The sequence below is a fragment of the Mercenaria mercenaria genome, chromosome 10, assembly GCF_021730395.1.
Source record: "Mercenaria mercenaria strain notata chromosome 10, MADL_Memer_1, whole genome shotgun sequence".
In the NCBI taxonomy this organism is placed as follows: domain Eukaryota; kingdom Metazoa; phylum Mollusca; class Bivalvia; order Venerida; family Veneridae; genus Mercenaria; species Mercenaria mercenaria.
In genome coordinates, this window is record NC_069370.1 from 23,958,850 (window position 1) to 23,969,032 (window position 10,183).

Genomic DNA, 10,183 nt, shown 5'->3' on the forward strand with positions numbered 1-10,183 from the left:
AAAATGTAGGTGCAACCCACTGTGGTCACAAATAGATAAATGGATAACAAACATCTATCATAAAAGTCCACCACAAGCATTAATGAGTCGCACTATGAGAAAATCAACATAGTGCATAGTCGTTTGTGACAAGCATGGATCCAGACCAGCCTGCACATCTGCGCAGTCTGGTCAGAGTCCATGCTGTTCGCTAACGGTTTCTATCTAAAATTGCGGTAGGCTTTGAAAGCGAACAGCATGGATCCTGACCTGACTAGACTGCGCGGATGCGCAGGCTGGTTTGGATCCATGCTGGTCGCAAATGCACTATGTTGGTTTTCTGGTGGTGGGACTCAAGCCCTAAGTGAGCTTTAACAGGGAAAACAAGGCTTTATCATTTTTATCATTTCATCAATTCTTACCTCTACTCCTAGTATAGAATGTTTTCCATCGCCTTCTGGTGGTACATATGGATCAATAGTCTGAGCTGAAAACAACAGACAGATATTACAAGTAAAATGTGATTTACTGCTCTACTCTATTGATATTTAACCCTTACCATGCTAAATTTCTATAATTAACTTGTCCATCTTCCAATTCGGACAGTACCATTAACTGCTGAAAGGGGTCCTAACAAAAGGATACTGACTGAATAGCAAACAGTGCAGATCTTGATCAGACTGCATGGATGTACAGGCTGACCATGACCTACACTGGACGCAAAGGCAGAATCAGTTGTGTCCAGCAAGATAAGAGTTAAGTTCATCATATCTGCAGATTATTATCTAATCGCAATTTTTTCAAGAAATATCTTAGTTCAGACAAAATAAATATGAATAGTGATACTTCATTTAAGTAATTTTCATCTAAATGATATGACCCCCTGTTTACATTACTGGCAAGATGGGAGCAATTCCTTTGATAAAACTTTTATTCAATACACATAAAATGTAGCAAATTTTGTCAAAATGTATAATAAAATACTGTAAATGCAGTAAAAAAATTTAATTAAAAAAAATCACTTCTTGTGTTTGTTTACATGACTGACCAATCAAAACGGACAAACATTATCTCATTCCCAGGCATACACATACCTTATTCCCAGTAAATTCCCTGTAATTTTTTTAATTGGTGGTCTCTGACCTCAAGTTACAAACAAAATGTAGAGCATGGTCAATATTCACAACTTTCAGTAATTCAAGGGCTATAACTCTATATACCCTGCTAAATTTCTATAAATTGTATAATGGACTTGTCAGTCATTCACTTTTAGCAATACCATTTATTATTCGAAGGTGTTTTCACTGAAAATTTACTGACCGAATAGCGAACAGTGCAGACCATGATCAGCCTGCATGGATGGCAAAGGAAAAATTACTTGCCACCAGCAGGCTAAAGTTTAAACTAACTGTATGTTTACAATGATGTGATAAAAATTTATAAAAGAATATGAGTGATAAATTTTTGACTGTACGTGATTCAAGGAAACTTGGTTTTCTCCGCTGGGCCAAACGATCTGGCTGAGAATCTTTATCTCTTGCTCTCTTCTTTTTCCTTTTTTCAAGGACAGGTAGATCCTCTAATTTCTCTGAAAACTGGTCTCTATCAATCTGTTCAATTAAAAGGCTAACATTAATGAAAGCAGTTCAACCAAACCTACAGAATAACTAAAAACAAACATTTTAAGACTGCCAATTTATGGATGAAATTGACACTAAAAAGATTGCATATATACATAACAACTGATAAAACTCTAGAACACAATGATATACATCAATATATTGATAAGGATTCTATACAAAGATTAAGCATACAAAAACAAGAGAGTCATGATGACCCTGGATCGCTCATTAGAGTAATGTGAACTACATAGACAAGTGTAAGAGATCAGGTAGGAAAGTCAAATATAAGTAAGCATTGAAATCTTTTCCATTTGTGTGAACGTGTCTCAAATGTAAAACTGATGCTAAAATATTAAGAAAATAGGTCAGTAAGTTACATTTATTTCAGTGTGCAAATTTGTAAATGTCATCTAAATTTCAAGGCTGTATCTTAAACAAGAGCTGTCTGTTGACAGCGTGCTCAACTATTCGAAGCACTTAAGAAGTATAGGGTCAAAATATTACCTGAGATTTTCAGACAAAACAAAAGGAGCAGATAAGACATTTCTGCTTCCCAGTCATTTTGACCTTGATCTCTTAACCTACTGACCACACAAAAAGATAACTGGGATCCTCCTTAAGCAGTGATTTGTCATCCTGTAAAAACTGATTGTTAAAATTGTTTTCTTGACCTAGTGACCTAGCTCTTTTGCCTAGATGACCAAGTTTCAAACTTAACTAAGAAGTAAGATTTCATTAAGATAATCTATAACATCATTATTCATTTAGACTGGGCTAGAATCTGTTGACTGTTAATAGTACAAATGTTCACAATACATTCTGGATATTGGATACAGAGAGGCCACAATCACACCTTCAGCAATTTGTACTTAGGTGATCTACCAAGTCATTTAATGTTCTATAGACCTTTTAATTTCATCTTAACAGTAAATCAGCTGTCCAAATGATGTTATATGATGAAAAGAGTTCTCTTGTATTTTTATTTATGGGCAGAGAAGTTCTGAACATTGATAACCAAATGATAAATCAACTGCAAGCGGCTGTGTGTAAAACTTTTACTTACATACAACATCTTTTCCCTTCGTCTAGTTCTAAATTTTGGATCGTAATGTTGACTTCTCATGTACATAACCTGTGTCAGATTGTAAGATGGGCAGGTTTGATGCTTTATAAGGAATACTGCATCCTGAAAGGAAAGATACTGTTATATACAGGAAGTCAAACACACATCAGTTTGTAGTATGATATATAAATATACAATAGAATAATGAACTGCCATGCAATACAGAATCAACCACTGAGGCAGTACTAGGTAACGCACAGAATGGCTGCATGGTATTAAAGTCAAGTACTAGTTTGATGCCAATAAATCATATTTAAATGTCTTGGATTTGTATGTTTTGTTATGGTTGCAATAATATTTCTAAAGGTGTAGCTGTCCAAAGCATTCCAAATGATCTTTTGCGACATCATTTGCTTATTGCACGAGTTCCATTAAGTTACAGTTTATTTAATAACTTTTTGAAGCATTATATAATGTATTTTACCTTGAATAAGCGCATTAAAAAGTTTGAGGTGTCACAGTTATATGACAAGTATATAACTGTTTTGATGTCAAAGTCAGTTCTTGTGTCATGGTTTGGCAAATATTGTTGCCTTCAATTTTTGCCAGTTCTAGGTCAAAAATCAATTCATAGAACACTGCATTAAGGCATTATATATTATCATTTATATAATGCAAATCATTGTGTTAAAAGGACACTAAGTTTCAAAAACTTCCTAAAATGGATCAGTAATATCAGATACTCCACTGCAATATCACCATTCCTTTAAATTTTTAGACAGACAGAGACAGGCAGACAGACAGACAACTGGAGCTTACAGTTTATGTTTGGATGTTTTCATTAATAATTATGCCCATCTCTGGATGTGATTAAGCTTGACGTAATATCATACTGAAATCAAAGTGATAATTATTTCACAAGTCCCCAACACAGCTAGGTTTCAATACACAGCGGACTACCAATGTCACTAAATTGCAGAAACAAAACATTTAAATTATACATTCAAAAAATGTCAGTGAGGCAATTTTATGCTTTAATGTCAACATAAATTCATTATCAGAAATCTATGTAATCATTACAAATACATTGTACATGTACCAGAAAACGTTCCAAACAGATTTCAATGGGAATTTCCTGACAGAAATATCCAGAGTAAGTTTGGACGTTACGAGAGAGCAACTGTCAATATTTATCAAGCTGTCGCAAAATGTCCCATAATTTGGACTAAATAGAATGAGAAAAAGCAGATGCTAAATTGAGAAATTTTCCAATTTCTTTGCAATAACCTCCAACCTCCAGAAATGAAGAAGATTCTATTAAGCCAATATAGAGTGTCAATATAGACCTGTGCCTATTTTCCGAAATGATGAATCCGAATAATATGAATCCGAATATTAAGCAAAATATATGACCTTGATTACAATGTACAAAGACTATACACAATAATGCATTTGAATGTAGCAATTCATAAATCATTGTTAGGTCAATAAGGAGCGTTCATATTCAAAATGGAACGCATATACATTACATAAATTGCCGGGGAATACTTCAACACAAATCGCCCGATGGAGGCTGCCATTTTGATAGTTTTTTACTGCTTTCTTAATCAGTCGTTGTCATCTCGTTTTTCCCGTGTTAAATTGTTAGAGTAGTAGCCCCAGTAGTTTTCCAAAAAACTTCAGTTATAAAATTATGGCGTGTACAGCCTTCCATAAAATCTTATAACTGTTTTTTCAAGAACTACATAATTTTACCAAAATGTCGGACGAAAAACATATAGAAAATAAATAGAAATAAAGTCTTTTAATTTTGATCAGACATTACAGAGACAAAAATGAGCATTTTGGTTCAAAAACTTGGATAAGATGGGGCAATCTGTCAAAAAAGAGGTCACTATTTTTTAAATATTAAAATTTTAAGCTAATTTTTGCATGAAAATGTCTTTTTACATCATTTGCAACAGTTCTGTAACCATTAAGCTCCAAAACACGTTATATATAGATCACCAATTATTTTCCAACAGACCAAATCCATTTGAAAGCCTTAACCAATTGAACTACACTGATCTCTCCATTTCCATGGCTCACACCTCAATCACCTAACGTAAAAACGATACCAAAAGTCATAAACGCATTTTAACAAGTATCAAATTAATATTAAAAGATCCGTCAAAGTTCTTGTCATCAATAGAGATGTACACGCGTAGACCGGTGTGAAGATGGACAACGGATTTGCGACTTAAACCGGGGAATTTCTCAAACTTATTGTATTACCAATTTGGGCCATTGAACTTAAACATTTAATTTCGTTTTGTCGCTTTGTAATTTTCTTTATTTAGTTAATTTTATGTATCAGGAGTAGAAAATTCGGGAGGCATATAGTGTCCGCCATTAGCACATATGATTCGTAGATAAACAGAATGACTGTCCGTCAGCTATTCTGTATGTCTGCCAGAGGCCACCATTTAGACACCATTTTTTAAAACTGTCCAGGTGGAGCCCCCAAACCCGATTAAGTTGGAAATACCCTCTCCGTATATAACTCCACTCAATGCATCTGCATCTGTACGTGAAGCTTCGCACCTCTGGAGACGGTCACGCTTTTTGTCGTTATAAGCTGTATCCCTTATAAAAACAAGAGGGCCATGATGGCCCTACATCGCTCACCAGAGTTGATCTGGTCTACTGGCCTAGTTTTTGATCCACATGACCCAGTTTCAGATCTGATCTAGAGATCATCGAGACAAACATTCTGACCAAGTTTCATAAAGATTGGATCCCAACTATGGCCTCTAGAGTGTTCACAAGCTTTTACTTTCATTTAACCGGGTGACCTAGTTTTTGATCCAGCATGACCCAGATTCGAGCTTGACCTATAGATCATCAAGGCAAACATTCTGACTAATTCTCATGAGTTTAAAACTTAAATTGTGATCTCTAGAGAAAGTCCTGACGGAACCAAGTGGGACCTTGTTTTGGGGTTGATAGAAAATATTTTTACTATTTTCAGTTGCCCTGGTGGTGTAGAGGTTGAATCCGTTTGATGACATCCTGTCATCATTGGGCATTTTTTTTACGGAGGATTAAAAATGGCGATAAAATTGGCGCCCTAAGCAAATGATAAGTTTATGCAACATTCAGATAACATATATTTGATCAAACAATATTGCCATCAGATAGTTCCACTTATAAGTAGATATTCTCCAGAATGACGTGGACAACAAATGAAACACATGTTTCCATAAAAATGAAGTCTCGGTTACAATACGTTACAATAAGTTACCAATAAAGTTAATAAAGTCTTACAGTAAGTCTTCAGACAGATATAATGTGCATTTTTAATGCTTACGACAATTATATTGTACTGAACAACAACATTGAAAGAAAATGCATGTCATACAGATTTCGTCATTTATAACAGAAAGTTACTTTTAATGCGTAATTAAGTCCAATCACGGACACGTGTGTATGACTCCAATTAACACCCCCGATCGTGTCACCGTCACCACGGTAACACACTAATCTGGACAGCGTGTATTGTTTAACGCGAAGCAAAATTTAATATACTATACAAAATATTGGGTCCGCGGGCCTGCGACTCCAACTTATGAATTTACAAAAAAATCGTTTTTGGGCAAATTATTGGGGCCGCGGTCGCGGCCCCTGCGGCCCCACTTCCGACGCCCCTGACTTTATCACCATGTATTATTAGATACATACTAAGCAATGACTTAGTATTCATAGAATTATTTGCCAAAATTGATTATTTGAATATACTATTTACATGTTAACAAATACAGCGTATTTATAGTTATATATTAATTACTTCTCTTTTAAAAATTATAACTCAATCATTTTTACGTTACACTACGTTACCATTAAAACGTGAATAAATCAATTTGTTACCAATAACGTTAATAAAGTCTAATAGTAAGTCTTCAGTCAGATATCATGTGCATTTTCAATACTTGCTACAATTATATTATACTGAACAACAACTTTGAAAAAAAAGTATATGTATATCATGAGAGTTCACCATTTATAACAGAAAGTTACGTTACCATCGTGTATAGTTAGATGCAAACGCAAAGAATTAGTATTTATAGAATTATTTGCCAAATTGGTTATTTTAATATACTATTTACAAGTTAACAAATACAGTATAGTATAGTTACATATTAATTAGTTCTGTTTTATAATAACGCAATAATAATTTACATTACACTACGTTACCATTAAAAACGTGAATGATATTTGCATTCAAACATATACAAGGAACAGTTTAACTAGTGAGTAGTCTAAAGCATGTACTTGAACTAGAAGTTGTGAATTGTAATCAGCATAGTTTCAATTGCACATATATAATTAACATGAATTCAGTTAAACAGTAATATTTATAAGGTTTATGTAATATGTGATTATTACATATTATACGGAAAATGTACAATAAAATATACAATTTTTTTATCTCGATTAGGTTGATAACTGCAATGGTGTGACTAAATGTTCTTTGGCATAAACGCGGGTCACATTAACAATTAAACGAAATTCCATTAGAGCAAAATGCTATCATTCGGAATATCAACAAAGATTTTGACTAGGTAGTGATAAATGAGACTAGATTGGAAGTGCTGAAAGCTTTGCTTTGCTCCAACTACATACATTTGTTTTGTTTGAGGGTTGTGACAAACTACACTACCCATGCATGCACAAATATATCGTACATAATAGGCGCGCGCTGTTACATCTATATCTTGCAGATGAGCAAGCCTGCTGACTTTCGCATTAACATTTGATCATTGAAGTATTTCGGGTGGCGGGAGCGTTACACTGTCTTCTATCATACGTTTGTTGCTTCAACTATTTCCCATCCAGATAATGTTGGGTCGAGATAAGGAGGGTTTGGTTTTAGAGCGATTTTCTTCCATATGCATTTTTGCAGATTAGCCCGTTTTGCCTTCTGTTCAAACGACTCGGTTGTGCATGACAATAAAGAGATTTATCACATGTTTGACGTTGCGAGAGTGTAATAAAGCCATTACTTAAAAATAAATTCAAAATGAAAAGACACTCATGTAATATCCTCTATTTTCGGTGCCGCAGAAGGTGATTTTACTACTTTCGAAGCCCACACACGTTGCCGTACATCTGACATCCATATGATAACCATAGAACTTTGCAATAAACTTCGTGTACAGACTTTCATAACAGTTTCGAAAACCGACGTCGGATCGCCGACACGAGCCAAAGATGATGAACCTGACCGCAACAGTTCCTTTTCCAACTCTGAAATGAAGAATGTGCTGTCAGAAGGTCAGGTTTAGTAGCTGAATGCTCTGACGTTGTTGCCTTAATGTCCACTGACACATGATCTCTTACAGGTGACTCCATTATGACGTTCTGTGTGAGTCCTTGTTGTGCATAGTGGTACAGGATTAGTGCCAATACATCAGTATCATCGGATATTATGGACTCACCTTGCCAAACAGGTTTAAATAGTCATCATTATAAGATTCTTTCACTGGTTATAGGTGCAGATGGGAATTTCCGGCCTCGAGGGTAACTGTTTAGGCGGTAACGAGGTTCCTACCGAGTAACCGGCTTAACAGTTACCCGAGAGCCGGATTCCCATCTGCACCTATAACCAGTGACAGAATCTTTTTCTTGCATACCGATATCAAGATATAATAAAAAAAAATAAAATCAGTCGAGCGGCTTTCTTTTTAGAACTATTTCTTATAGCAGCGTATTTAAACAAAGCGCGGGAAATCAACGTCCGTAAACAGGAAAGACGTCATGACGTTTCAAAGACAAATAACAATGTTTAGTTCCGGTTTTGTTTTATCAGTTTCAGCGTAACGTTATGAATTTTTGATAAAATAACGTGTTTTGAATCGAGAAATATACTATCAAGAACAAAGAGGAACTGTCAAGGTATAGGATTTTTATTTCGTTTTTCGAAATAAAATATAAATAACCACATAAATCTTCTACATATATGTAGTTCGTAATACGTCATTTAAAGCACGAGAGTCATCTTACATCCCGGGGTGTAAGATGGATTTTTCCAGCACCGGTAAAAATACCGGAAACCCCCGTCTGGTATGCAAGAAAGATTGTTCTGCCATATTATATATAATACGTTGGCTTGCTATTAGTACAATAGGTGTTTATTTGAAAAGTTTCTGAAAGCACATTGAACAAAAACTAGAAATGCAAGACGTTTATCTAGTATTTGATCGATACGAGGGTTACAGCACAAAAGGGACACGTGCAGACAGGAGAGGACTACTGCATTGTTACTACACTAAATGTCGCCACCACAGAAGAACATCATGTCAGATGATAGCAACAAGAAGCAACTAATACAGCTGATAGTAAATGACTAGAATCGTACATAATTGCTTGTGCAACTAGTTATCACTGGACAAGACAAAACACCAACAGAGATAAATCTGAACGTTAAAATACAAGATTTAAATACAACAAACAAAGAGGCTGATAATATTTTGGCACAAAAATGGGTTCTGTAGTCAAAGAGAGCGTGCTAGGTGCGTCCGTAATATCTAATGATACTGATGTATTTGCACTACTCCTGCACCAATAGGTACAACAAGGGCTCACATAGAACGTCATAATGGAGTCACCTGGAACATAATGTGTGTGTGTGTGTGTGTGTGTGTGTGTGTGTGTGTGTGTGTGTGTTCGGGTTTAACCTCTTTTTCAGCATTTTTTCAGTCATACAAACGACGGTGGCTACTTGTAGCAGTGAGCACAATGCCCAACTTTATAGTGCTACCTCACTGGAATATCACGCCGTAGATACGTGACATGATACCCCACCCAGTCACATTATACTGATATCGGGCTGACCAGTCCTAGCACTACCCTCTTAATGCTGAGCGCCAAGCGAGGAAGCTGCTAGTACCATTTTTTACGTCTTTGGAATGACGCGGCCAGGGATCGAACCCACGACCTCCCGCACACGAAGCGGACGCTCTACCACTAGGCTACCGAGGCGGTGTTTGGAACCTCATGTAAAACGGGCTCATCTGCAAACACGCATATGGAAAAGCGCTCTGGAACCAAACCCTCTTAATCTTGACCCAACATTATTTAGATGGAAAAAAGTTGAAGCGACAAAAAAAATCTTTTAGCCCCGTAATGGTAGAAGACAACGTAGCGCTGGCTCCATCCGAAATACTTCAAATGATCAAATGTGATTACGAAAGTCAGCAGGCTTGCTCATCTGCAGGATGCAGATGTAACAGTGCGCGACTGTCACGTACGATATTTTGCGCATGCATGGGATGTGTAGTTTGTAACAACCTCTAAACAAAACAAATGTACGTAGTTGGAGTATAGGAAGCAAAGCTTTCAGCATTACCAATCTAATCTCAGTAGTTTTGTGATCACTACCTATTTTATGAAATATGTGTTGCATTTGTTGACCACATTATTCTGAAGAATATCTACTTATAAATGGAACTAATTTATGACAATTTTGATAAAATATATG

At 35.8% G+C, this 10,183-nt stretch overlaps 1 protein-coding gene across 1 annotated transcript in view; it reads right to left on the bottom strand.

Moving 5' to 3' along the window:
• Positions 1 to 4,268, bottom strand: part of LOC123559643 (probable 39S ribosomal protein L45, mitochondrial) — a 33,538-nt gene extending 29,270 nt beyond the window's left edge. Inside the window, exons 1-4 of the mRNA XM_045351616.2 lie at positions 4,194 to 4,268; positions 2,665 to 2,787; positions 1,454 to 1,589; positions 402 to 466 (exon numbers count right to left, since the gene is read on the bottom strand). Coding sequence (XP_045207551.2) covers positions 402 to 466; positions 1,454 to 1,589; positions 2,665 to 2,787; positions 4,194 to 4,244 — 375 coding nt within the window. The 5' untranslated portion in view covers positions 4,245 to 4,268. The remainder of the gene's footprint in view (positions 1 to 401; positions 467 to 1,453; positions 1,590 to 2,664; positions 2,788 to 4,193) is intronic.
• Positions 4,269 to 10,183: the final 5,915 nt, after the last annotated feature.